This window comes from Gigantopelta aegis, chromosome 12 (assembly GCF_016097555.1).
Source record: "Gigantopelta aegis isolate Gae_Host chromosome 12, Gae_host_genome, whole genome shotgun sequence".
Lineage (NCBI taxonomy): Eukaryota > Metazoa > Mollusca > Gastropoda > Neomphalida > Peltospiridae > Gigantopelta > Gigantopelta aegis.
This window is the reverse complement of record NC_054710.1, coordinates 44,015,174-44,037,739: the sequence shown is the minus strand read 5'-3', so window position 1 is coordinate 44,037,739 and position 22,566 is coordinate 44,015,174. Positions and strand designations below refer to the sequence as shown.

The 22,566-nt window shown below is 39.5% G+C and overlaps 1 protein-coding gene across 1 annotated transcript; it reads right to left on the bottom strand.

Annotated features, from left to right (window-relative positions):
* Window positions 1-2,777: 2,777 nt before the first annotated feature.
* Window positions 2,778-4,018, bottom strand: LOC121386080. Its single transcript, XM_041516879.1, has 2 exons — window positions 3,571-4,018; window positions 2,778-3,532 (listed from the first exon to the last, which is right to left on the bottom strand). Exons 1-2 carry the CDS (start codon window positions 4,016-4,018, stop codon window positions 2,778-2,780), a joined length of 1,203 nt encoding a protein of 400 aa, XP_041372813.1.
* Between the last annotated feature and the right edge of the window lie 18,548 nt (window positions 4,019-22,566).

Genomic DNA, 22,566 nt, shown 5'->3' with positions numbered 1-22,566 from the left:
TGCAAACACATTTAGATAAGACTGTAACAGAGAGAAGCTAGTCTGTAGTGTTTAAATGGGAAAATACCGTCTAAAAATAACTAGATCTTGTTTCGATACCCATCACTTCTCAGACGAACGTGTGTTTTTATAATTATGAAAAATGCTTTTCGGGGTATTACAAAAACCTGGATGACCAGAACCACTTCAGGCGTACGAATTAAAACGAATATTCTAAATAATAAAATGTAAGCATTTCTAACTTAAATTATGAAAAACGGCTCTAATAGTGAAAAATACGTCGTATAGTTTAAACACTAGGGTCTATCCCAGTTAAAAAACAAATTATCAGATCGGGGACCAGTAAAATAGTTTGCGAACGTTAGCGTCACTCGCTGTCGCTGAACGCGGCCATTGTATTACATTCCGGAAGATGGCGTCAAACTGGAAGTTGTTGACCGTCTCATATGTCAGGAAAACTATTCTTTTGGCACTTCTGTTGTACATTGACGTTTCTATTATAAGATATTTCTGACCAATATAGCATTTTTACAACTAAATTACTATTAAGATCGACAACAGTCAATTTCCGCACCCTTGTTTTGGCTTCGTACACAATAAATATTGCATAAATCTATCTCACCGTAATTTCACTTGAAGTCCATATTTTATAAAAGGTACTATCTTTTTAATCACATTTTCTTCAAACACATTTAATTGCATTAGTAAGATTCAAACAAAAATATGTCAATAGCAATTTTGCATTGGAATTTTCCAGCATTCGTAAAATGGAAATGCAGACAACATAAATATCGAGTCGAAGAAATCCATTAAAATTAAGTCACCAATAACATTACACGGGTAATTGTAGTTTACTACTAGAATCTAAAACCCTACTGATGATTACCAACACGACTAAAGCATTTGATTTGTACAGAAAAGCAGTTAATTTTTAAAGAATCAAAATCCCAAGTCCCTTAGCAAAACTAAGATGGCGGACTGCACTGTGTCGGTTAACGAAGTAGGACGATCTCGCCCGGGTGATTTCGACACGGGGGAGATCGCCGAACATTCTATTTAGTGTGGGTCGAAGTCGCCGTACTTTATACATGTAACTAGGGTAGCAGTATACAGTTAACTCCTTTGTGTACACCTACAGACTGTTGACAGGACACAATGTACCACTTCCCATGTATATGGTTAATGGGAGGAACCTCTTAAAGGTACAGTACCGCCTATGTGTCTGTAGTGATTTCAACTGCTATTTCTAGCTTCACCGGTGTCATTTGCTGAATCCGCTGGACAAAACAATTATTGCTTCATGAGGAAATGGTTGGTGTCATTGTATTCCTAAAGCAATAAAGGTTAAAACAAAAAGACAGCACTTAAGTTGGCAGTATACAGTTAACTCCCTTGTGTACCCGGGCACGCAAAAAGAGTTCTCTTGTTGATTTTGCACAGATCCATGTTTGTAGGCTAATTATTGGGAATAGGAAGTAAATTAGAAAATTTGTTACCGTACTAGCACAACAACAATGCTATAACAGACGTGATATAACACCGTTAAAACACGAGGATTTAACATTAAAGGGAGGAGGTAAGAAAGCAAGGAGGACTTACCCATTCAACCAGTAGTGTTCGTCTCAAGTAATGATACAGTCAAAAAGCAACCCACATCATACGAGGTATAAAATGTCAAAGTGACTTTTAAATTGAAGAACTACAACCCCAATTAAAAGTAAACCAAGTTAACAAGGTGAGGAAACCCGCACACCAAGTAATGGTAAAAGACACTCGACTGCCCCAGATAGTCAACCATCCACCCCCCCACTCTCCAAACATGAGGTGGAGAACTATCTCCCAGAAAGACTGCCGCTAGCGACCAGACGAAATAAGGGTCGCCCACTACTCGTGGCCCTGCGCACCGAAATGACTTGCTGCCCTGCAATGACTGACTGAATCCGCCGAGTTCCGTCCGGACCAACAGCCATATCACGGAAATAAAACCGGTCAAATGTGTGTCGACCTTTCCAAAACCCCGCACACATGACCTAAGAACCATGGAAATTAAGGGAAGCAGAAATCGCCCGAATCTCATGAGGTCGAATGGAGAAATTCTGCAGAACATGATCACCCGCCTTCTCATATGCCAGTTTGATGGGTGCAGCAATCCATCTCGACAAACCATTCTTCGTAATGTCGCCTGGTTGGCGTGTGAAAGAGATAAACAATCTCTTAGTATTTTGCCAGAGATTTCTAGTACGCTCCAAATAGAATTTCAAAGCCCGCACCGGACAAAGAAGTCTATCAGAATTATCCGCAGAAAGCGTACGAGATAAACACTGAATGATGGCCGGAGGAAACTCATCCCCTGGCACCTGGTTCTTAGCCATGGAAACAGGATCAGTACGTAATGTAACTGACCCGTCCGTATTGTAATCCACCAAATCATGCAGAAATACATGAATCTCAATAATACGATGGCAAGCCGCTAGTGAGACCAAAAACAATGTTTTCCACGTCAAATGACGAAGACTGGCGAATTTCAAAGGCTCGTAGGGCTTGCCTTTGAGTGCATGCAGAACCAGAAAAAAATTCCATTTAGGCAAAATGGAAGGCTTCTCAACCGTGTTTTGCAACGACTTAAGCAAGTCGTGCAACACGAGATTCGTTGAGAAATCTTGACGTCCAGACTGCCTCAGAATAGTGAAAATGGACGACCGGTGACTTCTCACTGTTTGAACCTTCAGCTGTCTTTCTTGGACAAGAGCCAGAAAGTACTCAGCTAAGTCATTAAGTCAGGTAGACCCTCTCCGTAGACTGGCGCTTCGAAGAGGAGACGAGGTCTGCAACCCGTTTAGAAAAGCCTCGGTTTCGGAGGGAAACCCCGACAACCACCATGCGTGAAGTCGGAAAACCTCAGGCTTCGGATGCCACTCTGTCCGACACAGTCTCTGATTGAGCAGATCAGGTATCAATGGCAACCGCACTGGCTCCTGCACTAAAAGTGACAGGAGCGGAGGAAACCAGGCTTGAGCTGCCCAACTCGGGGCTACGAGCGTGACACGACAAGGTTGCTGTCTGATCTTTGCCAGAACCTTGCCAAGCAGAACCGGAGGGTGAAAGGCATAAAAATCCAGTCCCGTCCAGTCCATGCTCAACGCATCGTACTCCAGTGCCAGTGGGTCTGTTACCGGCGATACAAACACTGACAACTGACTGTTCAGGCGAGTGGCAAACATATCGAGTTGAGGACTCCCCCACAACTGAAGAACTCGATAATCCACCGTCCGGTGCAACATCCACTCCGTCTGAACTGGGGAACGATGACTCAAAGAGTCCGCCAAGACGTCCACGGATGAAGGAATGTGTTTGGCCGATAACACCACTCCCCAATCATCGCACCATTCCAGAATCTCAACCGACGTGTTGTCCAACCTCAACAAAATTCGACGATGTCGAATAACAGTCCTGAAATGGAGACAAGCACGATGCACTGCTTCCATCTCCAACAGGTTGATGTGACAACTCCTCTCTGAAGGCGTCCACATCCCTGACAAAGTGGGTGTAAAGGAACGGCCTGGGACATACACTTGTCCACTAGACACTTTTGGATCGGAAGAATGAACCAAGGCCCCAATGGTATCACCAAATCCCAGCTGAGACCATCCCACACTCGGGACAAATGCCATTGAAGCGGTCTCTTGAACTGTCTAAACCGCACATTCATCGCCGCCAGCGATTCGAGATGGCCTATCAACACATGGAGCGTGCACACTGACGCACTTTGCTCCACCAGAAGACGTTGTGCCAACATCATGAAATTGTGAAGTCGCGAATCCGTTGGAAGAACGGACGCCTCCACAAGGTTGAAAACCACCCCGAGATAAGAGAAAACCTGCGTTGGCACTAATTCCGACTTGACACAATTGGGAATAAACCCCAATCGGAGAATCATGTCGATCACGAACTCCACGCCCACGAGACATGCCGTCTGTGACGTCTCCGGAATTAACCAATCATCCAGGTAATTGTGCATCCGTAACAGATGTACATGCCTCACCACTGCCTTTACTACCCAAGTAAAGACGTGAGGGCTTGTGGCCAATCCGAACGGCAGAACTTGAACTCGTAAGCTCTGCCGTCATAGAGGAACCGCAAGTACTTCCAAAAATCCTGATGGATTGGAACATGCAGGTAAGCGTCCTTCAAATCGATGGACGCCGCCCATTCTCCCACCTGAAGCAAAGCGTGAACAGACTGAACCTTCTCCATCTTCTTGGATGGAATAACGACGTAAGAATTCAGCGGCTTCAGGTTTAGAATTGGTCGCCACTCACCATTCTTCTTCTGAGCGAAGAACAGATGGGAATAAAATCCCGGAGTGCCCAAATCTACCTCCTGGATGGCTTACTTGTCGAGAAACTCGACAACCATCTTCTCCACCAGTACTCGTTTGTCGACAGACGGTACTGCAGGTAGCCGGAAGGATGACGTCAGTGGAGGGGGTGATGAAAACGGAATTCTGTATCCGTTGCGGACAGCCGACAAAACCCATGGGTCCAGATCTGGCAGTTCATACCAACTTTGAACAAAATGGCGCAATCTGCCCACCACAGGAAGATCTGCTAACGGAACCTCCGTAAGCAGATGTCGATTGTCCACGCACCCTCATCCCGGCTGCTTCCCACCCCTGGGTGCCTTGCCCCGAGCGGAACCATGAAAACGTCCCTGTTTCGATGAACCACGGGTATTACCCGACTGCACGCCCGAATCAGACACCAGAGGGATCTGATAACTGTCAAGAAAAGTTTATTTCTTAACAGGTGGAGGCTTAAAATTAGATGCCGCCTGGCGCTTACGAGTAGTTCGGGACTGAGCAGCAGGGACGAATTTCGTCGCTTCTTGGTCCATGACCAAGTTAAAATTGGTCCCAAAAAGTAAGGTTTCCCTTACTGAGCGACTACGAAAGTAGGTTTTAACCACACCTGTCGTTCTCAGTCCCGCAAGGTAGTGATCCCGACGCAGAAGTAGACTGTTGGCAAAAACACGCCCAGCAAGCTGAGCGACGTGATGAGAGGCTTTAGAAGCCGCCAACAAACAACCCTTAGGCATCGGCGGAAGACCCGTGACTGCTTTATCTAACCCAAATAGGAACGTACCTAACTGGTTATTGACTTGAAAAAGAAGTTTAGATAACCTCTCTAAATCCGTGAGTGGCACACTGACATTAGGAGATGGGTGGGAGTCTGCCTTCACCCTAGCGGAAACAACCGCTGGATGTGAAAGGAAGGAAGCTCCCAATGTCTTATACGAAGACGTGGACAAAACCTTCGCCACAGGCAACAGTTTACCGGTAGCTAACGCTGCCGGAAACTCTTCCACCACGCCCCCAAAATACGATCGATACCCGCAATCAAAGCATCAATCTCCGCAAGAGATTCAGGCGCCTTGTATGCTAACGGCAAGCCGAAATCCTGCCGCGGAGCGTCCGTCGCTAAAGGCCGGTTTCCAAACGAAACACCCTTGTAAGACTGAACAGCCTCCTCAGACGGAATTGCATCTGTGCACACCAGTCGGACCTGTTCCCGTACAAAACCAAGAACCGCCTGGTAATCATAATCGCCGTCTGGCGTACCATCGGCCAAATTGGGAATCTCGTCAAGCACTGAACCTGGTGCCGACCCTTCCCCCGAAGTACACACTGATTCGGAGGGAAAATCTTCTTCCGAAGAAGAAATGTTTTCAAACGACGCGCCATGCGCTGACCGTACCGGAAACGAAACTGCATGGACAGGACGATGCGGACCGGCCGAATCTGCAAACTGTACCAACCCCGGTCTCGCTGGAAACCCCGGCAGTGGAGGGACTGGTGCAGGCGATTCCCCTAGCCAGGCCATGAAATTCTCAAAAAGAGAAACACAGTCCCCACGAGTCCGCCCCTGGGGCCGACCCAAAACCATCGGACCCTGAACGAAAGGTTCCGCCCACACAGTCGAGGGATCTGGCAGGTCCGGATTGACCATCGGTGTAGACGCAGGTGCACCCAAGAAAGCTGCAGTTTCCCTGATCCCTGCCGAAGCAGACAACAGGACTGGTGGTGTCGGTTGAACCGGACTGTCAGGAACTTCGTACACGTACGAATCCTACGCCGAATTCTGAACCCAACGTACCACGTGTGGATTAGCCAAACCAGTTGACGTAGCCCCATGCGAACGATCTCAAAGTTGATGACGCTGTACAGGCGCCCCAACAACAGAAAGGACGCCCACTGGCGTCGCACCCGAAACAACGCCACCCGGCTCCGTGACCGAGACAACGTTGTGAGACTTCGCGATTTTGACAAGTGGACAAGTAGCGCCGAAAGACGCGTTGGCCGAAATGGCACCCTCAGACGCCACAACCAACCGTGCACAAAAATCTGGCGAGACAAACGGCGCCGCAAAGCGGACTTTAACCTAGAGCTAATCGACCCCTCCACAGAAGGACCGATAACCCTGCCCCCATCAGCAATATGGGAATTGGAACTGAGAGACACAGTCGTTCCTGCCGCGACTGCACTCCCTCCGACTGACGCCCCCATTACAACCGTAACCGGCGCCGCCTCCACCGAAGGAGGCAAAAGCAAATCCCCAGGTGGAACGGAGCTCGACCTGGAAGAAACCGCAATAGCGCCCCCTCCGCACTTCAGGTTTACTGGTATCACCATGAAGATGGCGAACAAACGAGGCGGCGCCCTTGCGCCTACTACTTGTCCGCGAGCTCTTTGAACTGGACACCGACTTGCCGACCGACGGCAAATCGGTATGGAGCACGACCCCGGAGGTTACCAGTGTGCTCCGCCCATCCCGTTCACGTCTAATCATACTCTTTTGACAGCTTCTTAATTTTCCCCCACGTGGAGGGGGACCAATTTACACAGATATGACACTGGCGTTCAAAACAACAAGAACGACATGCCCGACATAACAAATGCTGATTAAACTGGGGCAGTCGTTTAAGACAACCCCCCTCGGCACACACAACCAACCGGTTGGAGCCCGAGGAAGTCGTGTCAGAAATAAACCCCCTGTGTAAATCACCCAAAAGACCTCGTATGACAGAGTAAAACAAAATTACAAATTAATAAACAATTTAATAATTTGACAAATGTTTTACTACAGAACTCGTACACGACTGCAATGGAGGACTGCAGAATAAAAAAAACGAGGATATACGGTCTACCCATGCGCGGGTGTAGGTTATACATCCGGCAAGGGGAGATAATTCTGCAGTGGAGGTTATAACTCAGGGTCGTATAGCATTGTTGTTGTGCTAGTACGGTAAGTTGAATAAGACTATTCTTAAGCTTAGTGATAGACATGGAGTTATTTTTAAAAGGACAATTAGTTTGTAAGCAGCAGTGCAAATGGTGTAGCTGTAATGAGGTTTGGTATTCATACACTAGCTTTTCTTTGTGACAAAATTGGGGTGCGATCATTTTGAATAATTTTGAAACAAGCTGATTTTGTAAAAAAATTATTGAATGGCTAAAGCTTTACTCAAATGAGTGTTTTTGTAAGGTTTGATGAGCAAAGTTTCCATAAATATATATTCGTGATATCCGCCAACTCCCGCTTGGGGGTGGTTTGTATGGGTGTGAACATTGTCAAAAATACAACCAAAATCATGCAGTTTCAACACATTATGAACAAAGAAACACATATATTTAACTAAAGATATTTAAAATTAGTCCTCTTTATAATTATGACCCTTTTTGTAATATCCTTGAGACTAAAAATATCTGGATCTTTCTTTATTTTTAAACCATAGGTGGGCATCTAGGATGCCATGGTCTGGTATGCATAAATCTCAGCTGAAGATTCACAAATAACTGTTGTCTGCTACTTTAATTGATACATATACGGTTATACTCTTATCTAAAACAAAACGTGCTTTTGAGGTATTACCCATCATTACCATCTCCCGCACTTGTGTGTTTTATAGCATTATTTAATTTTCAAGTTTTCGCACTTGTGTTTTATAGCGTTATATAATTTTCAAGTTTTTAGGGTAGCCATTTTTAGCATTCTTTGTGCAATGGGCGATAAAAGTTCACACATGAGCAAATTGAAATTTTAAATGACTTGGTGATCGAAAACCCGGTATTTATTACCAGTCCTTAAGTGAATATAAGTACCAGATCTGAACTAACAATTACTGGACGAAGATCGCAAGAAAATTCAACGTCCAAGACATGACAGGTGCATTAATAATAATAATAATAATAATAATAATAATAATTTAATATTGTGCTACTATTATACACGCATATCAATGGAAAGTTGATAAACACAGCCATCATAATGAATTAAAATAATATTAAGTTCACTAAACTACAATAAATGTGTTCACTAAAACTACGTCTACACAATATCAGTGATGGATCCGGAAATTTTGCAATGTTTTAATTTTGACAAATTTCAATTTTGTCAATTTAAAAATTATTTATTGAAGAAAAAGGTGATTAAACAGGGCCTTTTGTTTCGGGGGCTGAGGGCAACTGAGTAGTTAATAGTCTAAAACTCCTTAGACGGTTAGGAAGAGATTTTTCTGTAAAGGTCCACAATCATGGCACATTATTAATACACAGTATATAAAAAAAGTACATAAAGATTACATTATTAACCATAAAAAACAAAAACACCACCCCAATTATTAATAAAGCGACTTTTTGTAAAATGATCTGGGGAAAAAACACTGATCCAGTCGATTTGACTTGCATCTGACCTGTGACGTTGCATCAGGTGAATTCCACTCATTCGTTAGTAGGTTAGCATGGCGACAGCATATAATGATTCTTCGGAAAATAGCTCATTCCTATCGGACGTTAGTTTGGACATTTTGGACTTGTCGCATTTGTCTATTTATTCTAATCAGGGCCGTAGCTAGGATTTTTTGTTTGGGGGGGGGGGGGGGCAACTGAGTAGTTAATAGTCTAAAACTCTTTAAACGGTTAAGAAGAAAAGTTTCTATATTGCTTTCCGAATTGTTTGCCCCCCCCCCCCCCCCCCCCCCTGCTAGCTACGGCCCTGCTAATGCTACCTCGATTGGTGAGGAAGCAGGAGAAAATCTGTTACGGGTACTTCCCTATCAGTTTCAACCGTAGTACACCGACGATGATCCGTCGAGCCAAATGCGGTCAGCTTTTTTGCAGCCCAGAGCCCGGACGTCGCCCGGAGACAAAACAAAGCGCGAATGTTAATGCCGAGGTGTACATTGTTCATATTTGGCACAAAGATACACCTCAACACGATGCATTTACATATGTTAAAAAAATAAATGTAGGAAAAATATTTTTTAGAAAAAATACTAATATTAACTGATGACTGAATAGCATTTAAATAAATAATGTATTGCAATTATTATTAAAAACAACAAATACACGTACATACATTTAATATGTTTTTAAAAAACATCATTAAATATATTAAACAAGGCGCATTCATCGTCAGTCTAATCATTACTTGGTTACAGACATCTACGATTGGTACGTTTCGTTTACAAGATATGAAAATAGAAGATTTGATTGTTCGAAGTTAATCCTTTAATTGGTTAACTAAAGGCTTATTTCCAAAAGCAATACATGTCTACAGATTTCGCAGACATCGGTAGCTCGGACAACATGCGACACAGTCGGCTCACTACGAGATCAAGGAATCTAAGTGGCTGTGTGTGTACTGCCAATATGATACGATATCTGTGATTATGTAATGTTGTAAAGAGGTGTCTTTAGATGGTCGCATGCACGTTTGTTACTAATTTACTCTGTCGGAGTCGGAAGGTGTGAATTCCGTTGTAATGAACAGAATAACAGTGAGGTACGTTTGTTCCCGACAATTTGTGGTCGGATGGTGTAAATGTCGCAGTAACGACGGTCGTTGTAACGAGGTCTGACTGTATATGTCAAAACAATAAATGTAGGAAAAATATTTTTTAGAAAAAATCGCATTAACATTCGGTAGGCCTATCTATTTTTGTCTTCGAGCGATGTTCGGGATATCGTTATGTACAGCTCGAACATGAGATAAATGTATCGTGTTGAGGTGTATCTTTGTGCAAAATATGAACAATGTACACCTCGGCATTAACATTCGAACATTGTTTTGTCTCCGGGCTGCAAATAGGCTGAACAGGAGGATACAGGCTTGGAACAGACAAGTTCTTTAATAAAAGTTTTGGTGCCTTTCCTATCGACCATCTTAGATAATTGTCGTAATCCCCAGGTGTGAAGTGGTCACTGCAAATCGAATTCCATCTTGACGGTCCTTTCCAATACGCACGTGTTCGGTTTAAAGGTAGGGTCAACTCAAACAAGAGTCTTATGTGTTGGAAAGATGCATACCCGGACCACCAACACATACTGACACTTTAACAAATGAAAAACGCGTAATTTTAGAGTTAATAAAAAAACATGATTATTCCTGCTAACTGGGGGCAGCCATTTTGTTTCGTTTTTGTGACATCCGGTGGTATAGCTTGGGGCGAACTGACGTCAGCTCCGTCCATCTTCTCTATGTACAGTGTAAATAAACGCTCTAATTTACGACAAGGCGCTTCGTTTTCATCAACCTGACTTTTAAAACAACATAAATGACTTGATAGTATAATAAACTATTTAACTAAATATATTTATATCAATAGAACGAAATGGAGTTATAATATTTTTCTTTTTTGAAAAATCCAAAGAAAAAATGCATACTATTAGGTCTATTGGTAGGGCACGTTCGAGCAAAAACTACCACTCACGATACCCAAGTGCTACTTTTCTTTTCTTTGGGACGACGTAATTGTTCAGTTTTGTGATTTTAGATGGGAAAGTCTACTTAAGGGTTTTACAGAATTACTTACAGTAATAAAGCAGGGTGGTTGGTAATGTCCATTACGATTTGAGGTGTATCCGTGCTGTTATCACACAATACCCTGTGATCTTCATAAAAGAGGCACGTCTTTTTAGTGTCTGGGGACCGTCTGAATATACACCTGCCAATCAGGAACCACAGAAAGGCCACGGAAAGAAAAGACGAATTAACCAAGAAATATTGTTTAATTTAATAACATAATACAGTTATTTCAACACTTTGACAATGGTGGTTTATTTTGTATTGAAAAATAATATATAATTGGTGCTGGCTTACTAGGATGGATATAATTACAAAACATTGCGATGCATCTGCAAAATTCAAGTATGGTTTGTTTCTTCAGTTCGAAGACTAATTCCTGACGTGACTCGTTAGGTATTACGTAACCACAAGCTCGCCAAAGGGCGTATTCACTGGAATGGTACAAAATGGCTGTGCCCGTTATATATAATAGCCGTCACATTTAACCGTTTTATTAATTAACTATACGATTATACTTGTTGATATTAAGCAATAATGTGCATTATATATCGTTGAATATGCATACCAGGCCAAATGCCTTAATTCTCTCTCCTTTAAGAACTGCTTCCGTGCAAACAATGTCGGTTTGTCTTTCGGAAAAATATGCAAACGTCTTTTGCCTTTAACTGCAGCTTTTGTACATCCATACACCGAACAATATTTCACCATGTTTCACATTTGAAAGATGTCTTCAAAATAATATTCCAAACATACAATTCAATTCAATAGATGAAAACCCTCCGGAGTTATACAGAATTCCGAATTTTTTCGCTGCCCGATTTTGTTCCGTGTTTTTTTTCTTTTCTTTTCTTTTTGTTTGTCAAAATTCGCTACGTTTCATCCAGACGTTCGGGCTTTGTAGCAACCCAGCTGTCCGGATTTTATATTTACCCAGTAATCCGGGTTTTATACCAACCGCTATTTCGGCGATTCCAACATTGTCACGGTTATATTATCCACATATGTTATCTTCATTACCATTGGTCCTTTTTTCATCTAAATGTGCGTACTTTGTTTGGACAAAAGCGAGGTACGCCGGTCGATGTATCGTCACGTAACCGACAAAAAATACTTTTTTTTTAAATGTAACATTTAGCCATAGCCTACAGCCGAAGACTTGACATAAAATGAACGAAAAAGAATGGTAAAATACTTTTATGGTACACATTTTAAATAAATTATTAACAATACTACATACTATTATGACAGCTTTTTAATACCCAAAGTCAACAAAACAGTTACCAAAAAAAATAAAAATATATATATATGTTACTTCCCCTGAACAGACAACTGACTCGGTGAAGAGAGTTTACCAGGGTTCTTTATTCCGAAGAATTTGAATAGATAATCAAACAAACCCTTCAGCTGTGGGCTTTAGGGCGGTATCATTAAAATCTTCAAAACGTCTACAAGAAACAAGTAAAATAAAACTAATACTATTCTAATTTAATATACTCACATACACACTATTCACATACATTTCTAAAACAATAATAACGACTCATTTGATTATGGCTTGGCTATAGAAATATCCATTATTCTTACAGCGTAAGTGCCACGCCCAAATTCTAATTCTTACATTAATTCAGTTTATTCCTTTATCAAAGTAAATGTTAATTGAAGTAGTTATTTATTTAAACCTTATTTGTAATTTATAAATTGTACTTTATATGTTAGTAAAATAGTAAAGTGAATTACAAAAGTAGAACTATAAGTCACCAATTATCCCAGTGTATGTTTAAAGCAGATCAAGAGTGTGTAGCCTGTGCAGATCGTGGCATGTAAAGGAATGTCAGGTGAGTGACAGTGAATAGCCACCAACTGGGTCAAACACAGCTGGCCAGTCTATTGGTTGATCGTCACTGTCCCTGGTCAGAGGTCAGAGGTTTAGACAGGTAAAAACATGCCCCTACAGCTCCTAGCCAAAGGTTTAGGTGCATGTGTTTTGTGCATACTAAAATCATTAAAACAATAAAATCCACATGGTTATATATATAGCATATATATATATATATATATATATATAAGTATATATATATATATATATATATATATATATATCAATGAGCAGGGGAAATAGCATTAAGGATTTTTTTTCCAGCAGTCCATTTTTTTTCAAGTGGACTCACTTGCTCCTGAATTGGCTCATTCCCGTGAGTCCATTCTGAAAATCAACGAGTCCATATTTTTTTTCGGAAATAAAAGCTTAAGAACACGTTTCCAAAGCTTCAGTCAAGATGGACAGCATTCCACGTCTTGTACGAGTTCGGTTTTTTTTAGGTTTTTTTTAATGATATTAAAAATTGCGTTTTGGATCGTTAGAAGCGAACAAGTTTGGCGGCCATGATTGTTTCTAGGTCTGATGTCGGGCAAGTCCAATTTCCAAATAGGGGTGCGATGCTTGTTACTCTCTTGGTTATCGTATTGATATTATGTTTTTATAGTTTAGTTATTTGTTATCAAAATAAACAATTAGTGATGCATATCTAATTTCGATTGTTTTGTTTGTAAGGGAAAATCTATCCACTTGTAGGAATATTCAAACAAGTCAGTAAACTGTATAGCTAAACTCGGTTCTGTTTCGACTCGTCTTGCCATTCCCAAAATTTCAGGTTACTACGTTTTGATATCGTGGTTATTTGGCGAAGTTTAGATAACGGTGTAACAGCGAGCTTCAGCACCGTTATGGAACAGAGCTAAATCACCACGGTATCAAAACGTAGTAACCTGATATTTTGTTTATCATGCAAATCCTTAAAAGTTATATTTTGATAATATGTTTCAGTGAAAAGCGATATACAAACAATTAGCTTTATCGTGTAAACATTACTACTGGAAGTCGGACAATAGCAGATGCCAGAAAGCATATTGGGAGCCTAAAAGTTATGTGTTTCTTTTATTATATTTCAAAGTCTGTTGTTTCACAACATTACAATTTTTGTACCTTTTACTGTGAAAATAAAGTCAAGTTTATGTTTGATCCGAAGAAGATCTACATCACTGCCTGTTAATGACTGTGACGTCAGATGATGTTCCAATGTAAACATGCTTTGCAGGAATCTACTTGTTTTTTGTTTCAAAATTTGTCATTCAAAACGTTGCATAGTTCCGAATGGGATCGAATAATGGAGAATTGAAAAATAAGAGATAATTTGACGTTACATGAAGATTCAAGTGTAAATGTTATATTTATTTATGCAGTTCAACACTTATTGCTGTAAATGGATGTTTGAAATGTGAGAAAACTACATTACTTGAAAATAGAGCAAACATCCGTCATGCGCACAACTCATTTCCTAGTGACATAATAACACTTCAGATTATCAGGTAGGGTTTATCAGGTCAATAGGAAGCATGGTTGCATGACGTGTGTGTGTGTGTGTGTGTGTGTGTGTGTGTGTGTGTGTGTGTGTGTGTGTATTGGAGGTAGGGTCACACAACGGGTAAATACACAGAGAAATACGAGTTATGTAATGCTAATATAATTTTTCCATTTCTAGGGATGTAGGCATTGAGAAAAATATATATGAGCATTCGTCGTCTTCCCCCCCCCCCCCATAGTACCGACCAAACCATCTGGCTCATGGACTAAAAAGGGATGACGTCACATTAATTACGTCATATACTTCAGAGGCTTCCACCCCTCTTAAAGAGTATTCCATAAAAAAGTAAAATGGCAGACAGCGATAAATTACAGGTTTCTTGTCCTACGTATGAGATATCAGATAAGTGTATATCAGTGCCGTAGCTTGGATGTTTTGGGGTGTATTTTGTGGTTGTTTAGAGGGTTTTTGAGAGGAGGGGTTGGGGGTTGATAAGGCAGATGAATTCTGCGCATACCTACAACTCAAACTGTTAAGAATAGGATTTTCTTTAAGTTGTTCTTATTTGTACCGGATTAGTTTCTCTCCCCCTCCCCGGGTAGCTACGGCCTGGATATAAGTGACATGGTTACAATCTGGTATGTGGAATCTGTCAATGTAATTGTTTTCCCACGATTCCTGTCTTAGCAAAATGTGAGGAAAACAAATTGATAATTAAAAGTGGGAGATTACTATATGGTAATTGTTAACAACATATTGGGCTATTTCTCGTTCGAGCCCGTGCACCACGTCTAGTGCATATAAAAGATTCCTTGTTACTAATCGAAAATTATAGCAGGTTTTCTCTGTGAGACTATATGTCAACATTACCAAATGTTTGACATCCAATAGCCGGTGATTAATAAATCGATGTGCTCTAGTGGTGTCGTTAAACAAAACAAACATTTTTAACATGGTTCGGACTTTAAAGCGTTACGTAATTGTTGAATGTCGCCGTATATATATATATATATATATATATATATATATATATATATATATATATATATATATATATATATATATATATATATATGCATGTATATAATATTTTGTAATGGCCACACCTAGGTAAATTACTATTAGTTTTAATTCAGTGTTAGTGTTACAGGCAATCTAATTGAAATTAGCTCCACTATTACATGTGGCTCTAACAGCAGCCCATTGGAGCTCATGTCCAGTTGACCTTTTATTCGACCAGTCAAAACCTTACTTGCAAAATCATGCCAGTGATTTGAAAAGAGTTTGAAAACATTCGGGAATACGCCGAGGGTATACGGAATTATTTAGGTGAATTACGAAGTATGCCGGAAACTAATTTCAATATAAAACTTTATATAAAATTCCTTTCAAGACAAAAAAAAAACACAAAAAACCGTGATGGTATAGTCATAAAATCTGTTTATACTAGTATACAATCCAGAGTTTATTACCGCACTTTCCCCCCTGTTTTTTCAATGTTGAAATAGCCAAACAAGTTCGCCTATTGCATAAGTAGTCTCGCCCGATATTTTTAGAATTTGTATGCTCCCGAATAACGCCATAAAAGACGAAGTGTAATTGGTCGATATTTAAATTGTTATTTATAGATGAAATGTCACCTGGATATGGGAGTCCACGCAATGCTGTTAGATCTACTGGTAGACCAGTAGATCTAATTTTAATCAGATTGGTGTTACAGCGTATTGTGGTACTAGCAGTATGTCAGTGAAAAATAGTCTAGAATTGCCAAGCAATTTGCAATGTGCATATCTGACTAAAATAGCAAAACGCTAAACGTTATACGCGATTTGTTTGTTGTTCTTTTGTGTGTGTGGGGTTTTTTTTTGTCACACTAAAGTTATTTATTTCTGAGCCTGTTGATTTCTAAATTGCACATACCAAAAAATTGTTATTTCCAAAACACTTTTACTTTTCTTCTTACGTGTAACCAACTGAAATTATTTATATAAAAAAAAAAAAAAAAACTCGTTCGCTGTATTGTTAGTGATGTTTTTGTTTTAGTAATAGACAAAGTAACAACAGGGTGAACATGGTGCCATTTTTATACTCTTAGGGTCAGTCTAAGTAGGACGGGGACGGGTCACTAGGTCAGGGCTGGGTTAGTAGGTCAGTCTAAGTACGTCAGGGCCAGTCTAAGTAGGCCAGGGCCGGGACATGGTCACGGGACACGGTCATGACGGTGACAGGGAAAGTAGGTCATGATTATATATAGGACTTTATACTACTGCTGTACGAGCGTGATTGCACTCGCGCAAGTTAAAAGACAGGGTCTGACTTTTGTAAAAGTCCTGATGGATTAATACTTGTAATATACTTACGTGTTGATGAAACAAATACTGTTAACCAACATTTCCAAGTTAAAATTACAGAGCCAGTCGAACGTATTTGATCCAAATGAAAACATTTGGATTTGTAACACGTATATTTCATTTCATTTCATCTAATTCCTGAATACATTGTTCACATTAACCAACATTCGGATATAGTATACTATCATTCATCCTTGTTTAAATTGTGATCATGAATAAAGAGAGTAACGAACATTTCACAATAGTCTGCGTCACAACGAAAATTATAAAAATGTCGTTGAAATAGATTGGCATTGGAAACGAGCTTTCGACCATTTAATCTACTATATAAATATCTATGAAATTAACAAATCTAATTAAGATTGTAACATCATTGATTATTATATTAAAAAAATGGCTGACACTTTACAATTTACAAAAATGACAATACCTAATCTTTAAACATCGGTAACATTTGGAGGTTTGAAAGGAAAATAGATGATTTCTAGGTTTCAAAACCGAGTGATGATAGATCGTAGGAACACTAGCATTTAATATTTTATAAATTATTTTGCATTCTGAGCTTTATTATTTTAAAAAACTAAATACGCATAAAGAGCATCGATTTATTGAGAATGAGTGTATATATAATGGAGCTGTCCAGGCCTCTTGTAATATCAAGAGTTCAAACGAATTGTGTGTTTGTTCCATTTTGTTAAATGTATTACAGGTATAGCAACACATATTGATTGCAGGAATGGAGAATACTCAGGACAGAATACAACGTTAACTTGCGATATATTGGGCACAATAGCTATTGGCATCCGATGGCTACGACCGAAAGGATCACTATTGCAAGTGGTACAGTGTAACCAGGCTAATACAATATGTATTTCATCTGGTGGTGTAACTGGCTACAGTGTGGTTATTGACTCACCAACTCGCCAAACTCACCATACAAGCATTCAACCCTTCCGTAGATGTTGGAGAGTGGGCCTGTCAGGATGGAATAACAGGAACTGTTGATTTTAAATGTAACAAGACTGAAGCTAGTAAGTTCACTTAGAGTCTTCGTCTCTATCGTTTCATATTATGCATGTATGGGCTATTCTATTAACAATTTTACGTACAGGTATCCAAGTTTCTCGTCTTCATACAATATTAATTTTTATTACAATCCTATTTTCTATAGTAATAAAGTTGTAGCCGTATTCCACTTACTGTACTAGCACAACAACAAAATGCTATACAACTTGAGTCATAACCTCAACAGCAGAACAGGCCCTAACCTAGAATTGAAGAAGTAGGAGAAGTGATTTCTTCGTTCCCAGAAGAAAGGGGGGAAGTGCTGTTCGGATCCTACACAGAACCCGCGAATTTCTTGCCGGGACCGTAAAAATTGTAACCTCCCAAAATAGGGACTGACCTCAGTGTTTAATCCGCCAAGTGAATACACATTTTAAGTATGTTTCGTTAAAGACGTGTTAACTTCAAGAGGTATAAAATGGCGCCCAATTTCCATCATATTAATTTAAAACGATTTCACTTTTCCATGTTTTTATCGAGACGAAATGATCCACAGTTCTAGAACTACAATGTACACAAACTACTTAGCACTTTTTTTTTCTTTTTAAATAAATCTTTGAAGATTTTTTTTTTCAATTTTAGTACGTGCAAAAAATTAAATTAAAATAATGACTAGTTAAATAATTCACTATTATATATTGTGTGCCTGTACTTGTGTTTGCTTATATTTTTTCTTTTATTTTTTTTAAAAATGAGTGATACCTTTTTAAGTAACATGTGTTGAGTTAAATAATGAACAGTAGGCCTATATATTATGTATTTGTGCTTATATCGAATAATCCATACTTTAATTATTATTTTTTTTTGTTTTTGTTATTATTTTCATAATGTTAAATAATGAGAAGTATAACTTCTTTTTGCGTATTTTATTTTTGGACAAAAATTCAAGTCTCCCTGCTGTTAAAAACTTCGCCCTCTCTAAAGTTTGAGAGAGAAGTGACTTCGCTCTATGATGTTGACCTCTCATGAGGCCTTTATATATATGTTTAATAGTGTTAAAAACTATTTTATATTTTAAGACCATTGTTTTGTAATTTTTTAACAATGGATCTTTTTGGAAGGGGGTGGATATATATATATATAGATAGATCGACAGACCGATAGATATAAATATTAATATATGCAGTTATTCTTTGATGCATAATGCCATTCGCGTGTGATTGGAAAATGTCTTTGGCTTGGAATGCCATACACGCGTGTGTTTGAATATCTATAAAATGTTTATATATTGACTTTATTGTTCACCACATTTCTTGTAGTAGTACATATGTAGATGTTTATGAGAATAAAATAATCCTTCATATGTGTCCATGTGGGACAGGGCTATTCCACCCGAGGGTACATAATTTGTTGTCAGGGACGACACTTGCCAAGTCCCTGACATCAAATTATGTACCCGAGAGGGGAATAGCCCTGTCCCACATGGATACGAAATGGAGGATTATTTTTCTTCCATCCAGTAGATGAAAAACAAGCATTTTGGGAAAACGTGAAACACCTAGTATAAATGAAAGAAGCGGCATCCTAATGAAAACACAACTTCCAGCTAACATTGCTCACTGGAATTTCTACAGTCCAGCATCGGGTGTTACGTCACAGGTCACCAATTTCTTTGCAGACTGAGTAACTAATGCTTGATGTTTTTCAATTTAGGCAGGTTTCACTGTATAATGTATGCATTGCATCTTCTATGAGAAGTACATGTAACTGAATTTTGGTGTTTCTTAAATGTATATACATTTTGTAAGTTGTAGGAAGATATGTTTGGAACATTTTGATGTTTGTCATATGTCTATGACTGTATGAATAAATACAATTTACTTTATTACGGTTTGTTTGCAGTTTGTAATAAATACTTTTTTTATGAAACTCGTGAACAGTGTTGATATTTGACTCGTCAGATACCAAAACTGTTCACTCATGTCATGGGCTACTCTTTCCGATTAGCAGCAAGGGATCTTTTACAGACAGGATAGCACATGCCACGGCCTTTGTTATACCAGTCGTGGAGCACTGGCTGTGACGAGAAATAGCCCAATGGGCCCACCGACGGGGATCGATCCCAGACCGACGGCGCATCGAGCGAGCGCTGTACCACTGAGCTACAGTACACGAACCAACCAAAGTGGCAATATCCGTAATCGGCTCGGCGGTCGGCTCGGCGGTTTCGGCGGTCTTCGGAAAAAGAAATGTTTCCAAAAATTCGCCGATTGGCGGATCGGCAATTTTGTTAAACTTTTATTTCAACAAGAATTACGTTTGCACTTCATCCAACGCGTAGAACTGTTCATTATTATTTATATTGACTATGTTTACATGTACATTGTTATTAACAAGTCATAAAAGTGAAACACCAATTTTTAAAAATAAATAAATTGTGAAACTGACTCACATGCAACTTGCGTCAGCTGTGGAAGAATTCATTATATATGATGGGGATCAGTTTGATCAGTTTGACTTTTCGATGTGCCGCCGAGTTAAAAAAAAAAAAAAAAAAATGGGGAGGGGATTGGGTGGTTTGAGGGATGGATGTTTAAAACCAAATTGGCTATCGGACTATTTTGTTCCACACCAGTAACAACTTGCTGCGATTCTGCAAATTCGCACCGGTCACTTTGCTGCGAATCTGTGACCTCTTTATCTGTCGGTTGTTGTCAACTGTCGATATGTTATAAATTTAATTTAAAAAAAAAAAAAAAAAAAAAAAAAAAAAAACAAACACCTTTTATGCCGCTGCGTTGACATATTTTTTAAAAGCAGAATTATTAAATTATTATCCTAAAACTTATGATATTGATATATTCCGATTGGCATCTTAAATCATTCACTCTATACTGACTATAATAAATTTTAAAACCAAACACATTATTTAATTTAACTGACCGGCAACCCTTGTAGATAGCTGAAAAAGGAAAACTATTAGTAGTAATAAAGGAAAAGGAGCGTCACTGCATGTGTCCGGGGGGTGGGGGTGGGGTGGGGTGGGGGGTGGTTAGGGTATTGCGGTTTTGAGAGAAAAGAAAAGAAGTGAAATCAACAAATAAATGTGCACGTGGCTTGCCTACGTGACGTTTGTCACAAGCGGCTAACAAAAACTTCATTTTATTTGTATTATTATTACATGTATTATTATTTAGGGTGTTTTTTAAAATTCGTTTCTTTTTTTCTTTTTCTGTTTTTGCCAATGCAGGTGCGTATGAAATAATGTTAGCAAAGGGGGGGGGGGGTCTAGACTGGCGAGCTACGTTTATGGGGGGTGGGGGTTACAAAACAATGTACACAGGCGCATGTGCAGAAAATTGAGTACGGGTGTCCAGACTGGTGAGAGATGTTTTTAGGGAATGTCGGGTCATGCTTCGCAAATTTTTTTTTTTTAAAAAGAAAATTCGGGAAGGGGGAGGAGGGTAGACCCTGAAGCACACCCCTGTGTATGCAAAACGTTTCTCTTTTACGGTCTTGTTTCGCCTGCTTTACAGCAAAGCACCAGAGGTCTCGAATACACAGACTCCAGACGTCTCGAATACACAGACTCTCAAAGGAAGCAAATGACCACACCGTACATGAGTGTTAATTCCCTCTTTTCCACGTGTTATATGGGATGGCCGGTAAATAGTAAAGGGGGGGGGGGGGGTAGGTGTCATTGGGCCGGCGATGGGGCACAGCTAGGCCAGTTGGTTCTATCACATAAAGAAAGTACTAGTATATTAGGCCCGTACGCGGGATTTTTAATGGGGGGGGGGGGGGGGGGGGGGTTCGAGGTGCGAATTCTTCGTGCTGGGACAGACAATGGGTAAGACTCGATAAGAATAACGTTACCTAAATTTGATAGAAAAAAACCCTGTGGATCTTTGGTAAAAAATAAATAATATATATATGTAAATATATACATGGAAGATGACGCTACGGTACTACATATAGCAACTGAAATTTTAGATGTATACTCTGCTTTTATAAAGTATAGGCACAGATTTAGATTGCCCCTATCCCCTTAATAAAAAAAAAACCCTACTTATATCCGCACCTGGATGTTATTTATTGTTGCGATCTACATGTATCAGCAGTGATGACAGTAAATTGTCCTATCTTCCTAGAAAAATCAATCAATCAATCAATAAAGTAAAACATAAATGAGATGGCGAAGATTTGTTTCATCCACACTTAATTTATTTTGTTTTTAATTTATGATATTTGGACTGTCTTTGGATTTCTTTCTCTTTTTCAGGTATTTAATACAGTACGTTCAAAGCCAAATAATAAGAAGACAAAGAAGAAAGACCGTTATAGTAGTGTCTGATATATGTTATGTATTTGTAGAATAAAATAAAATTATCAAGATATATTAACCAAAAACGCATTTAATGGTTAAATAATTTAACCCCACCCCAATAATGAATAATGAAATTAAATATCCCAGAATGCACCCACAGACATCTTGAATTAACAAAAAAAAGAGAGAAGAAAGTCTAGACATCATTTATGTGGCATGTAATCGGAGGAGGGGACTTTTGTTTTTACCAAAGTAAGTTACAGGCTCTATTCCTACCCTCAACCCGAAAAAAAAGAAGACTCCACCCAATAATTATTTAACGTTATGTTACCCACAACTGATACTGCCCCCCCCCCCCCGACCTTTTGGCAGCTTCCTACGCCACTGCTGGGTTAGCCTAATATATTTTTAATTATGCTGTTCTAAGTCAAATTTTAATATATTTTTCAATTGTTCTTTGAAGTTATTTAATATTTGGTTTTAATAATTTCTCTTAACTAATGGTTACACAGTGATTAATTTTTGAACAACTGGCCCGATTTGCATGCTTGGCAACGGTCGATTCAACCGATTGTCACATACAATGAAGGTGGCATGCTGCAAACAGTGTGACGTCATCTGATCTCTCTCTCTCAAACACACACACACACACACACACA